At 39.2% G+C, this 21,655-nt stretch overlaps 1 protein-coding gene across 1 annotated transcript; it reads right to left on the bottom strand.

Moving 5' to 3' along the window:
• Positions 1-4,190: 4,190 nt before the first annotated feature.
• On the bottom strand, positions 4,191-5,123 carry LOC144250489 (vomeronasal type-1 receptor 4-like). Its single transcript, XM_077793324.1, has one exon. The coding sequence runs from the start codon at positions 5,121-5,123 to the stop codon at positions 4,191-4,193; it is 933 nt and encodes a 310-aa protein (XP_077649450.1).
• Between the last annotated feature and the right edge of the window lie 16,532 nt (positions 5,124-21,655).

Here is a 21,655-nt window from a genome sequence, read left to right as displayed (position 1 = left end):
GTTCCTGGAGTGGGTGGAGGCTCTTCAGCCAGTCATAGTTACCCACTGGGGAGGATGATCTGGACCCTGGGCTCTGCTCCAGGCTGTGATCAATCACCACTTGGGGAAGAGTATCTGTCCTGCTTCTATTGTCAAAGGACTGAAGAATTCCAAGAACATGGTCGACGAGGGTTTGCCACACTAGACACGAGACAGATAAACACCCTACTGTGAGAACTACATGGCCAGGTGCATTCCCGGCAAGCCGGCTGCTGTCCCGTTGGCCTGTGCCCACCAGCCTGTTATGATGGCCTGGTGGGGAATAGTGGGGCTCGTCATGATATTTGCATGGTGTGGAGGAGATACAAGAGAGCCGGATCAGCCATCAGGAGGAGGGGGACATGGATAAAGCCCATCCCTCAGGCCGCTGGGCCTTGAGTCCCCACTCTCCTTCATGCCTCTCCTGAGCCTGAGCCGCTCCTCTCCCTGTTCTTCCAGCACTGAATGGCCCTGAAGTCCTTTGCTCGGCCTTTCAAGGGGGAAACCCAGGGTCCTGCTCTTTGCAATCTTTCTTCCCCTATGAGTCCGGGTGGGAAAGTCACCTTCTTTGTATTTTCCTGCCTAGGGTCCCTGGCTCCAGTGTTTTCAGAAAGCATAAGAGGATTTATTTTCCTCAGAGGATCAGGATGGATGAGGAATCTCTAATCACCCCTCCCCTCTCAACCAGGGCAACAGAGCAGGCTGCCTGTGGATTCCAAGCCTCACTCTCTGGGGTCAGACGTCCAGAAGACGTGTTAAGGGTGGAACCAAAACATAGAAGTAAACAGTGAGCCCAGTCGTTGGCCACCGTAGAGCTCTAAAGGTGAGTTTAGGCCTCTGGGACAGGCGCATCCCTGTTCAGCCTACATTGAATGTGCAGACTCCACTGGGCCTGCAGGTGCACAGGTTGTGATGCCAGATTCCTAGATGAGCCCCTCTCCCACTTCCCCATAATGAGGGGTGGCAGGGTGTGGGTGGGCTTTGACTGAGGTTCAGGTGCTTGTCAAGAAGCTGTTGTCTGGCTTTTGCTGAAAAGACACTCCCTCTGGTGGCATCCCAATAACACCACCATAGACCCCTCTCCAGCCTGTGTTGCATTTTTTTTTCTTTTTTTTTTTTTGAGAGAGAGAGAGAGAGAGAGAGAATTTTAATATTTATTTTTTTTTTAGTTCTCGGCGGACACAACATCTTTGTTGGTATGTGGTGCTGAGGATCGAACCCGGGCCGCACGCATGCCAGGCGAGCGCACTACCGCTTGAGCCACATCCCCAGCCCCCTGTGTTTCATTTTGAAATTATCTATTTTTATAAAGTCTTTGGACTTTTAAAAAAATTGGTTCTTTTTAGTTATTCATTATAGTAGAATCCATTTTCAATAAATATAAAACCATGGACTATATCTTGTTCTATTTCACATTCCTAAGTGGTATCATTTTGTGCTGTTCAGCAAACAAACAGAAAACAAACAAACAAAAAACAAAACAAAAAAATAGAATCAATCAAAGTATCTGAGAAGACTGTCTAATGAGGGGAGAGTAAAAGGAAGGTCATAGAGTCAAAGTTTAATTAGATGTCATTGTTTTCATTTCTATCATGGGATGTAAATTACTTTGGAAATCATAATATCAGACTATTTTACAAAAATGACTTTGTGTGTATTGCCCAGCAGCGGTAGACATCTAAACAGAACACTATCACTAGCAGAGAGTTGTTCCTCAGAAGTAAAAAGACCAGCATTAGCTGGATCAACCAGTTTTGAGAGCCCCGCTTCAGCAAACTTCCAGCTGCCAGCTGATGATTGGCTCACAGCAGCCCCAGTGAAATTCCAGCTGCCAGCTGATTCGCTCCTCTGCGGTGATGCTCATTGGGCTGTTTCCCCACCCTTTCAGACCATGGAGCTGCTCATTGGGGGACTTTTTTGGCTCCGCCCACATGACCTAGCCAATCAGCCTCAAGAGCAGGAGGAGTGGGGGCGTTGAGAGGCTTTTGGGAAGCCTGTTGTGGCAGTTGGGCTCTGAGGGAATTCCTGAAGAGCTCCTGTGCTGTGGCATGTGTGTTCTAAAAATAAAGTTCATTTCTGCCTGATAAGTGGCTTCTGAATTGTGCCCAGCCAGACTGCGGCAAACCAGGAAACTCTACCATTTTTATCAAGCATCACTTTACCAAATGCTGCCTTCCCAGCCCACAGGATGGTTATCAGAATTACCGACACTTGCAGGGAGGTGGTCCTAGAGAGTTTGCTGGTTTTGAGAAGGCCTTGGCCCAGTGAGCTGAGAGGGGTCTGTGAGAACCCCTGATCCCCACTAGGAGCATCCATGTGGCCTGTGATGGGAATATTAAATGGAAGTCTTCTAGGTTATCCACCTCTTTTACAGAATTGAGGGGCACTTCAGAAAGCATGGCACAGGTAAAGGTTTACTGAAGAACATTGACAGAATTTGCACTGGAAGTATGGACAGCCCTTGTCTCAAAGGTGAGGGAGGTGCCCAGCTGTGAGCTCTCCATGGATGATTGTTGAGGGTGTGCTGGGGCTCTGCATGGAGGAGCCACTGTTAGGTTTTACTGATATGGAAAGTGTTTACAGGCCACCTTGGAGATCTCACAGTCACATCGTGTGGTGATCATCCTATGTGTTAGGGTCAGAATGTACCTTGTCTAACCATCTAACCATGCATAACTTCCTGGCACATTCTGTAACTTTCTCAGTGGTGATGTTCTAATTAATGTCTGATCTTTGATAAGCATACCTTGAATGTTGTGTTTGTCTTGAAGTGAAGAAGCAGTTCAACATAACTTGTTTTGTTTTCAGAGGTCTCATTTCCTAAGGATCTGTCCATTTAGTAAGGTCCTGGGCCTCTGGGCCTCAGTGATGTGGGTCTTGAGAATCAAAGAGGAGGTGTGTGGAGTTGATGGGGAAATTGTGTTGTCAACAACCTTGGGTCTGTGAAATTAGTAAGTGGGAGAGTATACAGGTCGCAGACGGAGAAAACACAGGAACAATGATGAACTGGAAGCCTATGGGGTCAAAATTAGGTACTTGGGACAAAAGGCCCTGTAATGTCCGCTTCGTTATAGATAATATATTCACAGGTTCTGGGCATTAGGATGTTCACATCTTTGGGGTCATTATCTGGTCTGTCACAACTTCTATATTCAGTGTAATGTTTTTGAGTTATCTATTCACTTCATGTATCAGCCCTAATTTCTATATATGAATGGTATTCCAGTGCATGAGTGAATACACAATAATTTATTTCATTTTCTTCCTAAAGGATACTTGGACCATTATTAATTACACCATTCACAAAAAACTTAATCCAAATGCACCATAGAATTAAATGTAAAACAAAAGCCTTATAAAAAGTCTAGGAGATGACATAGTGACTTTGATTTTGGCAATGACTTTGCAGGTATACAAACTAAGCACTGTTCAAAAAAGAAAAATAGTCAGTTGAACTTTCAGGTGGCATATCAGGTAGCAGGAACACTGTTTTGCCAACCAATTGAAGTCTGGGTGGTGTGGAGTGGCCGAGGGGGATGCTGCACAGGAAATGAGTTTGGCCACACCTGAGGTTCCCTGCACATAGAGAAACAGACCTTTTAAGGAGAACTGATAAAAAACCCGCTTCACCATTTTCCCTAGAGGGAGACATTACCTTTATTTCCATTTGTAGAAAATAATTCTATTACAGAAATGTATAATGTATACTGTGTATCCTAAACTCCGAAGGTTCTTGCTGCAACAAACTTCAAGCTAACAACAGAAGCTTTCAATAAGATGAAAACATTCACAAGAAATACATGAAGAATTGTCCTTTAGCAATATCCACCACTCATTTTTCCTCTGTATTTGTGTCTGGCAGAGTTTGGAGCAGTCCAACCCTTGTTTAACAATTGTGATTTAACTCACTTTAATGAATCTATTGAGTGTGCCCCAGCATCAAAAATAATGGTTACTCTCAAAGGATTGTTGCATCAGGATGAGAACACAAGGTCAATCCCCTCCATGAAGCTCATATATGTCCCATAGTCAGACATGTGTCCCATAGTCAGCCAGCTGTGGACCCCAATATCCATTAGAGTTACAATAGAAAGAAAAGTGACTCTTCCAGGTTTCTCTGTTGTGAGGGTGATGTATAACTAAAAACTAGGCATTGTACAAAACTTTAAAATTTATGTACTTAAGTCAAAAATATTTTTCTTCTTTATCCAGTTGAAACAGTCCTTGGATACTGTGGAGTCATGTATCATAAGAAAGGGACTCACAGTGGGAAAACACAGGGAAATGATGCTACTGATCTTCCACAACCACCAATTGAGATTAGAAGAAAGGGCAATATAAGCATTTAATAGGGAGGAGAGGGTATGAAAAGTCACAAAGGTGCCCACCAGGACAAGGATTCTCTGGGTGGCTCTGGACTCAGGGCAGGATCTGGGGGAAACTTTGATGCTGTGAATGTGCCAAACCCGCTGCTTGTGCCTGTACAGAAGGAGAACCATGGAGCCACTGGACCAGATTATGAGCCCAGAAAAGACAACTTCAGGAAATACAAATAAGGCTGCATATAATGACTCTATGATTTTGTCTCGACCCACAATAGAACAATACCCATAATCTGTTTTCTCTGTTGTGTTTTCAGTACTGCATTTGCTAAGCACATAAAGAGGAAACATGGAATTTACCATCATGTAAAGTAACCAGCAGAAGGATACAGAGAAGCCAATGTGCTTTGGAGCTATTACTTTAAGATCCCTCCAACATGAGTTCCTGGGGCTGACCGTGATGTTTTGGAAGATACTCAAGAGGCAGATGATGCTAATGGAAACACTCCTGCCTACTCGCTGAATACATGAAATAAGTTTGCATCCAAGATCATTCAAAAAATATTTTATCCCCAAGGCTGTCATTGTCTGGGGAACTCCATTAGAGAGAATAACAAGGGAATTGGCTATACTCAGGTGCTTGAGGATCAAATCCTTGGACCTTAATGGGCACTTGTTGCAGGAGAGGACTAGATAGTAGTAAAGAAGAAAGTAATTTCCCAGAATTCCAACTGTGGTTTGTGATAAGAACATCAATCCTATTGCCATGTCCCTGTAGGCCATTCTGTCATCCAGCACAGTACCGTTTGGTTTCTGTGAGTGAAATCACTTGTTTAAATTTTTGTAGCCAGACACTGTGGTGTGCACCAATACACACCAGTTGTGACTCAGGAGGCTGAGGCAGGAGGAACTCTTGAGCTAGGAGTTTGAGATCATCCTGAGAAACACAGCAACAGCCATGGGAATTGGCAAAGACAAGAAGATGCATATGTTGATGGGGAAAATTCCCACTCTATTTTCTTAGATAAGTAATCATTAAAGATCAGATGGTGATACCCTGGGAGAATCAATGAAAAGTGAGCAGTGGACAGAATGCATAAATCAATCATTTTTCAGAATCAACTGGAATATCCTGATCATATTGAAGAAGAGACAACATCAATCACCACCTACACCATATAAAGATTCAGTTCTGGTCTAAATCTGAAAGAAAATGAATGGAACATTTTCAATAACAAAAGAATATTTTTATACTCTTTGGTAACCAATTGTACATCAAACAGCAGACATTCCTGAAGAATACGGTTGAAATGACAAATTATATCTAGTTAAACTAAGATCAATTGCCACAGCAACACATGATGTGTGCAAAGGAGATTAATGTACCAAGTGGGAATAATTTATACAGAATGCACAAAAGAATTGAAGTAAGAATTACGTACGTTCCAACAAAAAACACAAAAAATCACTATTCAATAAATAACAAATATGGGGAAAATTTCAGTCAAGTATGACCTTTGTATTTGGTTTAAAGACTTAATATATAGAGCAATATGAATTAGAAATGAGACTTTATAGATCCTAATAAAATATAGTGCACTAATCACAGTCAATCATCTGGATTCAATCAATGCAAGACTCACTCAATGTTTAGATTGGTAATATAAATAATAATTGTAATTCCAGAGGCAAAAATATACTGGAAGGTGTACATAGTTGAACAATCATACTTTGTCTCTAAACCATGAAACATGATATTGTAGTTAGTGATAAAATGGTGTAGGATAGAAATTTAGTTGTCATTCATCTCAGGTGAAAAGCTCATGTGTACCAACACCTATGAAACCATTGGTAGAAAGCAAGATTTTTGAAAGGCACTTTATAATAAATAATATAGTCTTGATATTAGGAATTTCTGGGCATTCTAAGAATAGAAGCACAAAGAAATACATTCCATGGGATTGGAATTAAAATGAAAATATTAATAAACCAGAGGAAACAAAAAAAGCCACCTTTGGTTCTGACAACCAATGTTTAATACTCATTATGTGTTGTGTTCCCAAGTTCATCAGGAGAAGAATTCTCACTACAAGCATCACACCATAGGTGATTCACAATTTCTGTCTCCTCTGAATGAATTGGACACAGATGTTGGTTTGGGTTTCTGTTCAGGATAAGGTGATTCTGCCCTTAATCCTCATCTTTATTGTAGGCATGAAGGCATTATAAACACAGCTCCAATAATATGTATGATTTATTCTATGATTTATGTAGTGTCTGTGGACAGAGGTGCTTTAATTGCCACAATGCTTCAGCACCTCCACACCCAGGTTTCACTATGAACATCTGGGATTATCAATGATAGTCACACTCACTGAGGACTTTATTACATTCTATTTGGAGTCATCATGTATTGGCCTCAGGCTAATTCAGAATATAAAAAATTATTCCTTTCCTTGTCTACAATGACACTAGATCTCCTTGTCCCAAAATCCTTTTTCAGAAATGGGTACTTCCCCAAACTTCTTACACACTGAGCTTTTATGACAGAATTAGAAACTACTCACTGTGCTTCTTCTGTGCAAGGTACTGGGCTCAGTGTGAGGTCCTGACAGCCAGCATGGAGGGAGGGAGGCAGCTGCACCCTGAGATAAAGGTCTGTGCTCGGGCTGGGGATGTGGCTCAAGTGGTAGCGCGCTCGCCTGGCATGCGTGTGGCCCGGGTTCAATCCTCAGCACCACATACCAACAAAGATGTTGTGTCCGCCGAGAACTAAAAAATAAATATTAAAAAAAATTCTCTCTCTCTCTCTCTCTCTCTCTCTCTCTCTCTCTCTCTCTCTCTCCTCTCTCACTCTCTCTTAAAAAAAAAAAAAGGTCTGTGCTCCTGTGACCTCACTTCCCCTCAGGGCTGCAATGACCACTTCACCTGGAGAGGCAAGGACAGTGCAGGCCTGGGGAGCCCAGGACAAGGCTGAAAAACTTTCTCCACACTTGCTAATTAATAAGGCAATTATGAGGTCCTTGTTAGTAATTTCAGAATAAATGTTGAGGAGTTTTGGAAAGACTGTTTCATTTCCTTGATTCCTTAAGGTTGAAAGTGTATTCCTGGTATGTGTAGGAAATATTGAGCTGGGACCTGTGAGGGACTTAGAAATCTTCTAATTAAAAATCTTACTAATTCTTAGTATTCAGATACTTGCGCTTCCTGATTCTAACACAGTCTGAAAAAACAAAGGAGAATGTGAGTAAGCATCTTAGAAGGATGCCTCATAAGGTAAAAGCAAAAGGAGGATCATAGTGTTATAATTGAAATTAGAAAACTGTACTCATTTGTATAATAGAATTTAAAATTATGTGGAAATAATGTTAGGAAAATATTGTAGGCAATTGTAGATTACCCCAGCAGTGGGAGAAAGTCTAATCAGAAAATTAGAAGGGAGATGCTTATAACAGTATCTCACAAATAAAATCACCAGAATTAGAGGATCAGCCAACAAATTGTCACTTTCTTGTGTGTCATAAAAGCAAACGCTACCATTTCCATCCAACAGCAATAAATGTTTTTCAGAATTACTCCACATACTTTTGCACAGAAGATTAAAGAAGTATGCATAAACTAGTAGCTAAGGAAGAAATGTAGAATTTAATATATCCAGTGATAATTAGTGTTACAGAATGCACAAAAAGTAAAAAAATCAAATGATTTCAACAGTTACATAAACACAAAAAAATCATTCAATGATTAATAACGATGGGGGGGGGGGAAAGTTCAATATCTTTATTTAAGCACTCTCCAGTATAAGCACACAACAACCTGAATTTAAAGTAAAATGTTAGAAAATACCATGATTGGGAAGGATGACAATAACTCAGGAATCTCATGAACTAGCAATGGGTGTTAAAATTGGTGCAAACATGTGGAAAAACTGGTGGTGTCCACTTACTGGATCAGATACAAACGTCTATGCCAGCAATTCCAATCTGATGAATGCTCAAGCAGCCCTCCAGAGATTGTCCTGTGTCTGTGTTGGATTTAATGTATGCAAGACTGGCCCAAGTTTTAGTTCCACAAGGGAAGTGTGAGACAGTGGAGGCAAGGGAAAGTGAAGTAATGAGAACTGAAAATTTAGAAAATTATATTCCATGCATGCATAATTATGTCAAAATGAGCCCCAGTATTATCATAATGATAATACTGTATTATCATTAGTATTAGCATAATGATAATGCACAAATAAAAATTTAAAAACAAATAAAGGAGGAAAAATTGTTATGAAGAATCAAAACAGATGCTAGGAAACTATGTATTTTAACTTGACAATGGGTGGAATGGAATCCCCTCTAAACAAAGATTTATTTCCACAAAAAAGTATTATTTTGTTGCAACTGCAGGAATAAAAGTGTAGTGGAATCTATAAATGAATTATTCATAAAATATCGCTTTGATACTGAACAATGGCACATGAAGTACTAATATCTGATAAAATAGTTAAGGATAAAAATAAAGTCTTCACTGATTTTACACCTACATGGTCAAAGTTTCAGTAAGTAGGATTTGTGGAGGACATTCAATACACAAAATATGTCAATAGAAGCTGGCACATTGTATTCTTCTGCATTGAATAAATTGAAATAAAAAGGAAATTATCAAGTGTGTGATTAATATTGGAGTATTATTAAACCAGAGAAATTACCAGATTAATTTGTCCTGACAACTACTGTCCAATTCTCATCCTTATAATGTTGCTTGCTCTTGTGTGTCCAGCAGGGAGAGAAGTTTTGCTCAGCCATCTCAACACAGGGATTTCTCTCCACACGAGGAGGATTGTAATGTACAATTGGAAAAGAGCACCTTTTATTCCAGCAACAGTCCCAGGTTTGGGCTTTTGTACACGAGAAGGAGTCTTTACTCTAGGCATGAAAGCTTTATACACACAGCCATCATAACACTTCAAAATATATTCTATGATTTTCTAAAGTAATGTGAAGAGCAGATTAGTTGCTACCATAGTCTTTAAACCCCTTCTAAGTCAGAATTTACTATTGATGGTATTATTCACCTATGAACCTCCTCAGTGTGTATTTTATTAAATAACTTTAGGAGCCAGGAAAACTGGCATCAGGTGAGGGACACTTCTCCTTTTACTACTGAGCTGATAGTGCAGGAATTATTTCTTTTCCTTCTTTATCTTTATCCTGAATCTCTTCCTAACCCAGAATCTGTTTTTTCCCTCTGCCGACACAAGCACATGCTCAGAATTGTTTTCCTTACTGACTCTGCAGAAGTAGAAAACTGAAATAGAAACTACTCACTGTGCTTCCTGTGTGCAACGTGGTGGGCTCAGTGTGAGTCCTGACAGCCAGCATGGAGGGAGGGAGGGAGCTGGGCCCTGAGATAAAGGTCTGTGCTCCTGTGACCTCACTTCCCCTCAGGGCTGCAATTATCACTTCACCTGGAGAGGCAATGACAGTGCAGGCCTGGGGAGCCCCAGACCAGGCTGAAAAACTTTCTCCGCACTTGCTAATTAATAAGGCAATTATGAGTTCTTTGTCAGTAACTTCAGAATAGGTGTTGAGTTTGTGAGAGTCTGTTGCTTTTGCCTGATCCCTTGAGGCTGGCAGGGTTTCCTATGGAAAGTTCAGGAAATAATGACTGTGACCTATGAGGGACCTGCAAAAGGCTGTGTGACTCACTGGACTCCAGGATTCCTGAGAGTTTGTTTTGGTACTTATGTCTCTTAAATTTTTTTTTGTTCTTCTCAATTACACAGGATAGTAGATGGATTTTGACATAATGTACATCGTGGAGTATAACTCGCATTCCTGTGGTTGTACAGGATGAGGGTAATGCTGGTTGTGTATTCCTGTATGAACATAGAAAAGTTACGTGCAATTCATTCTCCTGTCTTTCCTATTCCCAGCCGTCTTCTCTTCCCTTCATTCCCTTTTGTCTAATTCAAAGTATTTCCCCCTCCCTCCCATTATTGTGTGTTGGCATCCACATATCACAGAAAACCTTATCTTTTGGGGGGGTGGGGTTTGGCTTATTTCACTTAGCATGATAATCTTCATTTCCATACCTTCACCAGCAAACATCATCATTTTATTCTTCTTTATGGCTGATATTCCATTGTTTTTATATACACCACGTTTTCTTTAGCCATTCAACTTTTGAAGGGCAACTAGGTTAGTTCCATAGCTTGGCTAATGTGAATTAAGCTACTATGAAAATTGATGTGGCTGTGTCAGTATAGTATTCTGGTTTTAAGTCATTTCAGTATAAATTGAAGAGAGATAACTGGGTCAAATAAAAGTTCCATTCCAAGGTTTCTAAGGAATCTCCATACTGCTTTCCCGGGTGCTGGCACCAATCTGCAGACCCACCAGCAATGTATGAGTGTATCTTTTCCCCCACATTCTCACCAACATTTATTGTTACTTATATTCTGCATAATTGCCATTCTGACTGGTGTGAGATGAATCTTGGGGAAGTTTTAATTTGCATTTCTGTATTTGCTAGAGATGTTGAACATTTTTTAAGTATATTTGCTGACTGATCATATTTCTTCTTCTCTGTAGTATTTGTTCAGTTCTGATTCCCATGTATTGATTGGGTTTTCCTTTTTATTTTTTTGGTGTTCCATTTTTTGAGTTCTCTTTACATCTTGAAGATTAATACTCTGAGATGCACAGGGCCAAGATTTAATCTCCTTCTGTACGCTCTCTTTTCACATGCTCGATTGTTTCCTTTGCTGTGAAGAAATGTTTTAGTTTGATACAATCCAATTTATTTACTCATGATTTTACTTTTTGTGCTTTAGGATTCTTGTTGAGGAATTCAGTTCCTAAGCCAACATGATGGAGATTTGGGCCTAGTTATTATTCTCATACATGCAGGGTCTCTGGTCCAATGCCTGGGTCCTTGGTTTATTTTGATTTGTTTTGGTCAGGGTAAGAAATAGTGATCTAATTTCTTTTTGGTACATCAAATTTCCAGTTTTCCCCAGCACTGTTTGTTGAAGAGGATTTTTTCCAATGTATGTTTATGGTGACTTTGTCAAGTATGAGATAACTATATTTATGTGGGTTTGACTCTGTGTCTTCTCTTCTGTACCCCTGGTCTTCATGGCTGTTTTGGTGCCAATATCATGCCATTTTTGTTACTGTAGCTCTGTAACATACTTTCAGGTCTGCTATTGTTTTGCCTGTTGCTTTACTTTTCTCACTGAGAATTGTTTTGACTATTACGGGCCTCTATATATTTCCAAATGAATTTAATCACTTTTTTATTTCTATTAAGAATGACATTGGAATTTTAACGAGAATTGCATTAAGTATGTATAATGCTTTTTATAGGAGTGCCATTGTGACAGTATTGAATCTGACTATCCAAGAACATGGGAGATCTTTCCATCTTCTAAGGTCTGCTGTAGGGGTTCTGTGTTTGGGATTGAGGTCTCTGATAGCTTCATGACTGTGGCATGGTTGGTGGCTAGGAAAGCTTCTGTGCAAAGGCACGGGATGCCTGGCTGCTGTAGCAATGCCCCACATGAGGAGGCTCTGTGCAAGAGTCTCATCAGCCTCATCCTTGACTCAGGCACATAGCTCCTGGGAATCAAGGGACTTTCTAGATATCTACAAATGCTTCACCAAGCTCTGTTCCTACTGGACCTGCCCACTAACATTACTTAAAACAATGGACTTTCTTGAGAGCTACACAAAGCTCCTAACATTGTATATTGCAACTATAGTGTGTAACTGAGGAATAAGCTGCACACTGTTGCTAACTCTGTAACCTAGCTGATGACACAATAAACAATAATGTAGTTATGGCTCTAATGACCTGGTGTAACCTATTGGTATAAATAAACGAGGCCGCTTTTATGAGAAGCCATCTTTCCTGCCTCTGCATCTTGTCTCTGGGTCTCTTTTTATTTTACTTACACTCTTTTAAAATGTCTTTCTTTTTAGCCTTCTGTAGTTTTCACTGCAGAGGTTGTTCACCTCTTCGGTTAGTTCGATTCCCAAATTTCCTTTGAGGCTATTGTAAATGGGGTGGTTTTCCTATTTTATCTTTCTGTTTGATTCATCAGTGATGTATAGGAATGTGATTGGTTTATGGGTGTTAATTTTATATCATGCTACTTTATTGATGCCTTCAATGTCTTCTATTTTATTGGAGTATAAGATTTCAAAATAATTTTTGATTATCCTCTGTATTTCTGTAGTGTCTGTTGTGATATTACCTTTTTCATCACGGATGCTGGTAATTTGACTTCTCTCCTTCTCTTCGTTAGCATGGCTAAGGGTCTATCAATTTTATTAATTTTTTCAAAGAACCAACTTTTTGTTTTGTCATTTTTTTCAATTGTTTCTTCTGTTTCAATTTCATTGATTTCAGCTCTAATTTTAATTATTTGTTTCCTTCTACTGCTTTTGCTGCTGATTTGTTCTTCTTTTACTAGGGCTTTGAGATACAGTCTGAGGTCATTAATTTGTTGACTTTTTCTTTTAAGAAATGAACTCCAGAGCTGCCCCGTGCACCTGCAGGGTAGGTGGACCTGGAACCCACCAGCAGAGCAGGTCCAGCGGCCTGCTGAGGGGCAGGCCCGCCCCCTCCCTCCGTGCCTGCAAGTTAGGCGGAACTCTGACCACCGGCAGATCAGGCCCAGCAACCTGCGGAGTGACAGAGCTGCCCCACGCGCCTCCAGGGTATGCAGACCTGCGACCCACCAGCAGAACAGGTCCAGTGGCCTGCTGAGGGGCAGGCCCGCCCCTCCCCCAGTGCCTGCAAGGTAGGCGGAACTGTGACCACCGGCAGATCAGGCCCAGCAACCTGCAGAGTGACAGAGCTGCCCCACGCATCTGCAGGGGAGGCGGACCTGCGACCGACCGGCACAGCAGACCTAGCGGCCTGCAGCGTGTTAGACAGATCACCCCAATTGGAGGAGGATCACAGCCACTACCTGCCCTGCAAGGGAGTTTTTTCAACTATACAAGAGCAATATAAATAAATAGAGGGAAAATTTCAAAAACACAACAGTTTCACCAAGCAGAAAGAAACGTGAGCAGTATGAAAAGACAAGGAAAGAAAGGACCACAAGCAATGCAGGTCAACTCAACTCTGGAAGAGGTAATAGCTGCAACAGATGGAATGTCAGACAAAGAATTCAGGATATACATGCTTCAGATGATTTGGAGTCTCAAGGAAGACATGAGACAGCAAAATCAGACAATGAAAGATCACTTTGACAATGAATTACACAAACAAATCCAAGAAGCAAAAGATCAATTACACAGGGAGATAGAGGTAATAAAAAACAAACAAATAGAAATCCTAGAAATGCAGAAAGCAATAAACCAACTTAAAAATTCAATTGAGAATACTACCAGCAGAGTAGAACACTTAGAAGATAGAACATCGGACAACGAAGACAAAGTATTTCAACTTGAAAAGAACATAGACAGCTCAGCAAGACCATTAAGAAACCATGAGCAGAACATTCAAGAAATATGGGATAACATAAAGAGACCAAACTTAAGAGTCATTGGGATACAGGAAGGCATAGAGCTCCAAACCAAAGGAATAAACAATCTATTCAATGAAATAATACGAGAAAACTTCCCAGACTTGAAGAATGAGACAGAATCCCAAATCCTAGAAGCCTACAGGACGCCGAACGTGCAAAACCATAAGAGATCCACACCTAGACACATTATAATGAAGATGCCCAACATACAGAAAAAGGAGAGAATTTTAAAAGCTACAAGAGAAAGGAAGCAGATTACATTTAGGGGTAAACCAATCAGGATAACAGCTGATCTTTCAACACAGACTCTGAAAGCTAGAAGATTCTGGAATAACATATTTCAAACACTGAAAGAAAATGGGTTCCAACCAAGAATCGTGTATCCAGCGAAATTAAGCTTCAGGATGGAAGATGAAATTAAAACCTTCCACAATAAACAAAAGTTAAAAGAATTTGTAGCTAGAAAACCATCTCTTCAAAAAATCCTTGGCAAAACATTACAGGAAGAGGAAATGGAAAATAACAATGAAAACCAACAGTGGGAGGTAGGACAGTAAAGGGGGGAAAATAATCAAAGAGGAAAACAAATCAGGTTTAGTAACATTAATAAACAAATATGGCTGGAAGAACAAACCATATCTCAATAATAACCCTAAATGTTAATGGCTTAAACTCACCAATTAAGAGACACAGGCTAGTTGAATGGATCACAAAACAAGACCCAACAATATGCTGCCTACAGGAGATGCATTTGATAGGAAAAGATATACATAGACTGAAGGTGAAAGGTTAGGAAAAATCATATCACTCATATGGACCTTGGAAACAAGCAGGAGAGTCCATACTCATATCAAATAAAATAGATTTCAAGCCAAAGTTAATCAAAAGGGATAAAGAGGGACACTACATACTGCTCAAGGGAACCATACACCAACAAGACATAACAATCATAAATATATATGCCCCAAACAACGGTGCTGCTATGTTCATCAAGCAAACTCTTCTCAAGTTCAAGAGTCTAGTAGATCACCATACAATAATCATGGGAGATTTCAACACACCTCTCTCACCACTGGGCAGATCTTCCAAACAAAAGTTGAATAAGGAAACTATAGAACTCAATAACACAATTAACAACCTAGACTTAATTGACATATATAGAATATACCATCCAACATCAAGCAGTTACACTTTTTTCTCAGCATCACATGGATCCTTCTCAAAAATAGATCATATAGTATGTCACAGGGCAACTCTTAGACAATATAAAGGAGTAGAGATAATACCATGCATCTTATCTGATCATAATGGAATGAAACTGAAAATCAACGATAAAAGAAGGAAGGAAAAATCCTGCATCACGTGGAGAATGAACAATAGGTTACTGAATGATCAATGGGTTTTAGAAGAAATCAAGGAGGAAATGAAAAAATTCTTAGAGTTAAATGAAAACACAGACACAACATATCGGAATCTATGGGACACATTGAAAGCAGTTCTAAGAGGAAAATTCATTGCCTGGAGTTCATTCCTTAAAAAAAGAAAAAACCAACAAATAAATGATCTCATACTTCATCTCAAAATCCTAGAAAAAGAAGAGCAAAAGAACAGCAAAAGAAGTAGAAGGCAAGAAATAATTGAAATCAGAGCTGAAATTAATGAAATTGAAACAATGAAACAATTGAAAAAATTGACAAAACTAAAAGTTGGTTCTTTGAAAAAATAAATAAAATCGACAGACCCTTAGCCATGCTAATGAAGAAAAGAAGAGAGAGAACTCAAATTACTAGCATTCGGGATGAAAGAGGCAATATCACAACAGACACTACAGAAATACAGAAGATAATTAGAAATTATTTTGAATCCTTATACTCCAATAAAATAGAAGATAGTGAAGGCATTGATAAATTTCTTAGGCCATATGATCTGCCCAGATTGAGTCAGGAGGATATACACAACCTAAACAGACCAATATCAATTGAGGAAATAGAAGAAGCCATCAAAAGAATACCAACTAAAAAAAGCCCAGGACTGGATGGGTATACAGCAGAGTTTTATGAAACCTTTAATGAAGAACTAATACCAATACTTTTCAAGCTATTTCAGGAAATAGAAAAAGAGAGAGAACTTCTAGATTCATTCTACGAGGCCAACATCACCCTGATTCCTAAACCAGACAAAGACACTTCAAAGAAAGAAAACTACAGACCAATATCTCTAATGAACCTAGATGCAAAAATCCTCAATAAAATTCTGGCAAATCGGATACAGAAACATATCAAAAACATCATACATCATGATCAAGTAGGATTCATCGCTGGGATGCAAGGCTGGTTCACTATACAGAAATCAATAAATGTTATTCACCACATTAATAGTCTTGAAGATAAAAAGCATATGATCATCTCGATAGATGCAGAAAAAGCATTCGACAAAGTACAGCATCCCTTTATGTTCAAAAGACTAGAAAAAATAGGGATAACAGGATCATACCTCAATATTGTAAAAGCTATCTATGCTAAGCCTCAGGCTAGCATCATTATGAACGAAGAAAAATTGAAGGCATTCCCTCTAAAATCTGGAACAAGACAGGGATGCCCTCTCTCACCACTTCTGTTCAACATAGTTCTTGAAACATTGGCCAGAGAAATTAGACAGACGAAAGAAATTAAAGGCATAAAAATAGGAGAAGAAGAACTTAAATTATCACTATTTGTGGATGACATGATTCTATACCTAGCAGACCCAAAAGGGTCTACAAAGAAACTACTAGAACTAATAAATGAGTTCAGCAAAGTGGCAGGATATAAAGTCAACACGCATAATCAAAGGCATTCCTGTATATCAGCGACAAATCCTCTGAAATGGAAATAAGGACAACCACTCCATTCACAATATCCTCAAAAATAATAAAATACTTGGAAATCAACCTAACAAAAGAGGTGAAAGGCTTATTCAATGAAAACTACAGAACCCTAAAGAGAGATATAGAAGAAGACCTTAGAAGATAGAAAAATATGCCCTGTTCATGGATAGGCAGAACTAACATCATCAAAATGGCGATATTACCAAAAGTTCTCTATAAGTTCAATGCAATGCCAATCAAAATCCCAACAGCATTTCTTGTAGAAATAGATAAAACAATCATGAAATTCATATGGAAAAATAAAAGACCCAGAATAGCAGAAACAATGCTAAGCAGGAAAGTGTGAATCAGGTGGTATAGCAATACCAGACTTCAAACTATACTGTAGAGCAATAGTAACCAAAACAGCATGGTATTGGTACCAAAACAGGAGGGTGGACCAATGGTACAGAATAGAGGACACAGAAACCAATCCACAAAACTACAACTATCTTATATTTGATAAAGAGGCTAAAAGCATGCAATGGAGGAAGGATAGCATCTTCAACAAATGGTGCTGGGAAAACTGGAAATCCATATGCAACAAAATTAAATTGAATCCCTTTCTCTCACCATGCACAAAAGTTAACTCAAAATGGATCAAGGAGCTTGATATTAAATCAGAGACGCGGCATCTGATAGAAGAAAAAGTTGGCTATGATCTAAATACTGTGGGATCGGGCTCCAAATTCCTCAATAGGACACCCATAGCACAAGAGTTAACAACTAGAATCAACAAATGGGACTTACTCAAACTAAATAGTTTTTTTCTCAGCAAAAGAAACAATAAGAGAGGTAAACAGGGAGCCTACATCCTGGGAACAAATCTTTACTCCTCACACTTCAGATAGAGCCCTAATATCCAGAGTATACAAAGAACTCAAAAAATTAGACAATAAGATAACAAATAACCCAATCAACAAATGGGCCAAGGACCTGAACAGACACTTCTCAGAGGAGGACATACAATCAATCAATAAGTACATGAAAAAATGCTCAACATCGCTAGTAGTCAGAGAAATGCAAATCAAAACCACCCTAAGATACCATCTCACTCCAGTAAGATTGGCACCCACTAGGAAGTCCAACAAGTGCTGGAGAGGATGTGGGGAAAAGGGTACACTTGTTCATTGTTGGTGGGACTGCAAATTGGTGCAGCCAATTTGGAAAGCAGTATGGAGATTTCTTGGAAAGTTGGGAATGGAACCACCATTTGACCCAGCTATTCCCCTTCTCGGTCTATTCCCTAAAGACCTAATAAGAGCATGTTACAGGGACACTGCTACATCGATGTTCATAGCAGCACAATTCACGATAGCAAGATTGTGGAACCAACCTAGATGTCCTTCAATAGATGAATGGATAAAAAAAATGTGGCATTTATACACAATGGAGTATTACTCTGCATTAAGAAACGGCAAAATCATAGAATTTGGAGGGAAATGGATGGCATTAGAGCAGATTATGCTAAGTGAAGCTAGCCAATCCTTAAAAAACAAATGCCAAATGACTTCATTGATATAAGGGGAGTAACTAAGGACAGGGTAGGGACGAAGAGCTAGAGAAGAAGATTAACATTAAACAGGGATGAGAGGTGGGAGGGAAAGGGAGAGAGAAGGGAAATTGCATGAAAATGGAAGTTGATCCTCAGGGTTATACAAAATTACATATAAGAGGAAAGGCGGGGTAAGAGAAGAATAATACAAGTGGAAGAAATGATTTACAGTAGAAGGGGTAGAGAGAGAAGAGGGGAGGGTAGGGGAGGGGAGGGGAGGGTAGGGGAGGGGAGGGGAGGGTAGGGGAGGGGAGGGGGGATAGTAGAGAATAGGATAGACAGCAGAATACATCAGACACTAGAATGACAATATGTAAATCAATGGAAGTGTAACTGATGTGATACAGCAATCTGTATACGGGGTAAAAATGGGAGTTCATAACCCCATTTTTGAATCAAACTGTGAAATATGATATATTAAGAACTGTGTAATGTTTTGAACTACCAACAATAAAAATAAAAAAAAGAAATGTACTCCATGCAATGAACTTTCATCTTAGAACTGTTTTCATAATGTCCCAGAGATTTTGATATGTTGTATTACCTCTAATTTTTAAAAATCCCCTTCTTGATGTCTTCTACAACCCATTGTTCATTTAGTAGCATATTATTTAGTCTCCAAGTGTTGCAGTGTATTGTATTTCTTATTTTATCATTGATTTCTAATTTCATTCCATTATGATCTGATAGAATGCAGGGTAGTGTCTTTACTTTTTATATTTGCTAAGAGATTCTTTGTGGCATAGTATATGTTCTATTTTAGAGAAGGATCCATGTGCTGCTGAGAAGAAAATATATTCTCTTAAGTAAGGATGAAATATTCTACATATGTCATTTAAGTCTAAGTTATTGATTGTATTATTGAGTTCTATAGTTTTTTTTGTTCAACTTTTGTTTGGAAGATCTATGTAGTGATGAAAGAGGTGGGTTAAAATCACCCAAAATTCTGTGTTGGGGTCGATTTGACTCTTGAACTTGAGAAGAGTTTGTTTGATGAATGTAGATTCTCCATTATTTGGGGCATATATATTTATAATTGTTAAGTCTTGGTGGTGTGTGGTTCCCTTGAGCACTATGTAGTGTCCCCCTTTATCCTTTTTGATTGACTACTTTGAAGTCTACTTTATTTGATATGAGGATGGAAACCCCTGCTTGCTTCCACAGTTCAGGTGAGTGGTATGATTTTTACCAACCCTTCACCTTCAGTCTGTGAATAGCTTTTCCTATGAGAGGAGTCTCTTGGACTTTTTAAAATCTAATCTGCTAGTCTTTGTCTTTTGATTGGTGAGTTTAGGCCATTAACATTCAGGATTATTATTGAGTCACGATTCACATTCCCAGCCATTTTTGTTTATTTTTGGTATTTAATGTGATCTGGTTTCTCCTCTGATTAGATTTTCCTTTACTGTAATCCCCCCATCTGCTGATGTTCATCATTTTTTTCATTTCTTCTTCTTGCAATATTTTACTGACGTTATTCTGAAGTATAGGCTTTCTAGTTATAAATTCTTTTAACTTTTGTTTATCATGGAATGTTTTGATTTCATCATCAAATCTAAAGTTCAGTTTTGCTGGATAAAAGATTCTTGGTTGCATCCATTTTCTTTCAGAGCTTGGTATATGTTGTTCTGTGTTCTCCTGGCTTTGAGGATCTGGGTTGAAAAATCTGCTGGGATATGAATTGGTCTTCCCCTATATGTGACCTGATTCCTCTCTCTGTGGCTTTTAAGATTTTATTCTTATTCTGTATGTTAGGGATTTTTATTATAATGTGCATTTATACATAAAGGAATGTCTGTTATATTTTGTTCATTTGGTGAACTGTAAGTCTCTTGTGTTTGGTTTTCCAGTTTGTTCTTTATGCTTCAGAAATTCTCTGATATTATCACATTGAAGAGATTGTGCATTCCATTGGTTTAAAACTCTGTGTCTTCCTCTATCCCAATAACTCTTAGATTTTGTCTTTTGATGCTGTCTCATAATTCTTGTATGTTCTTTCTATTCATGGTTTCTAACTTTCTTCACTGTGATCAACTTTATTTTCCAGATTGTATACTTTGTATTCATTATCTGATGTTCTTTCTTCCAAGTGATGTAGTCTGTTGGTTATGCTTTCTATTGAGTTCATATGAATATTTATATACACATGGCTGTAGGTAAAAATCTACAGTAGTAAACAGGGTGAGCAGTTAAGACAATTTCAGGTATAATATACTGACTATGTTAGAGTTTCTGTATTCTGAATAGGATTTTTACCACATAATCACATGATTATTGTTCTTGACATGTGTATTTATGAGAGCCTTTGGATGAGTTTGTTCTATTCTAGTGACCATTTTGCTATATTTATGGTGTCCTGTTTTCTATTTTAACATTCACAGTAAAATTTATCATTTTTAAATTGGGCAAAGTATGTGAGTAGATGTAGTTTTAGAGAAGTCAGAGTGGCCAGCATATATGTCAATTTTGCTTATAGAGACTAATGTGTAAAATGCACAAAAATACAAGGAGATATTACCCCACAAGTGTTGGGATGGTTAATATGAAAAAGACCAGAGAAAACAAGTGTTGGCAGGAATATGGGGCAAGTCAACCTTGGGCAGATTATGTGGGAGATCAGGTAACCTGCACCCCATTATGGAAAAGTGCAGGAGGATGCCTCTGAAAATGTAGAGTAAAACTCACCTGTGGGGCAGCAATCCCACTGGCTGCTGTCCACCAGAGTTTGCAGGTGTGTAGGTGAGGTGGTGTGTCCATCAACACTCAGGGGAAAGGTACTGAGCCTTCTACCCAGGGAAATCCTGCTACTGTGCTGAGCAATGATCCTGGAGGGCAGCATGGAAGTGGCAAATAAGAATACTGTTGGAAGGGCTGGGGTATAGCTCAGTTGGTAGAGTGCTTGTCTCAGATGCACAATCCCCAGCACTGGCAAAACAAACAAACAATATAAAAGATACTGTTTGATCTCACCCATGTGGCTTCTAAAAGAGTAAACTTCACAGAAACAGAGTGGAATGTCTACCACGCGACCTGCGCAATGGTTTCATTAATGAGGTTCTAGGCATAAAGTTAGTTAGAAAAGAAAGAAATAAAACATACAGACTCAGTTACCTTATTTCTATTGCTGGGTCCGAGACGGCTCCCCTCTCTGGTTCGCTCCTCTAGCCACCCAGCAGGGCAGCAAGGATTACTCAGGGCTAGCAGGAGAGAGAGAGTGAACATGCCTGGAGTAGCCTTTTATTGGGGAACAAGAGATTCAGGGGAGAATTCCATCCAATGAAGGCTGAGAGGGAGCTACACTCCAAGGTCAGGGTCAGTGATTG

This window comes from Urocitellus parryii, chromosome 15, assembly GCF_045843805.1.
Source record: "Urocitellus parryii isolate mUroPar1 chromosome 15, mUroPar1.hap1, whole genome shotgun sequence".
In the NCBI taxonomy this organism is placed as follows: domain Eukaryota; kingdom Metazoa; phylum Chordata; class Mammalia; order Rodentia; family Sciuridae; genus Urocitellus; species Urocitellus parryii.
The sequence above is the reverse complement of the archived record's forward strand: the minus strand, read 5'-3'. Positions and strand labels throughout refer to the sequence as shown.

Coding starts and splice junctions, on each gene's coding strand:
- LOC144250489 (XM_077793324.1), bottom strand. CDS start 5,123: ATGGCCTACAGGGACATGGCAATAGGATTGATGTTCTTATCACAAACC.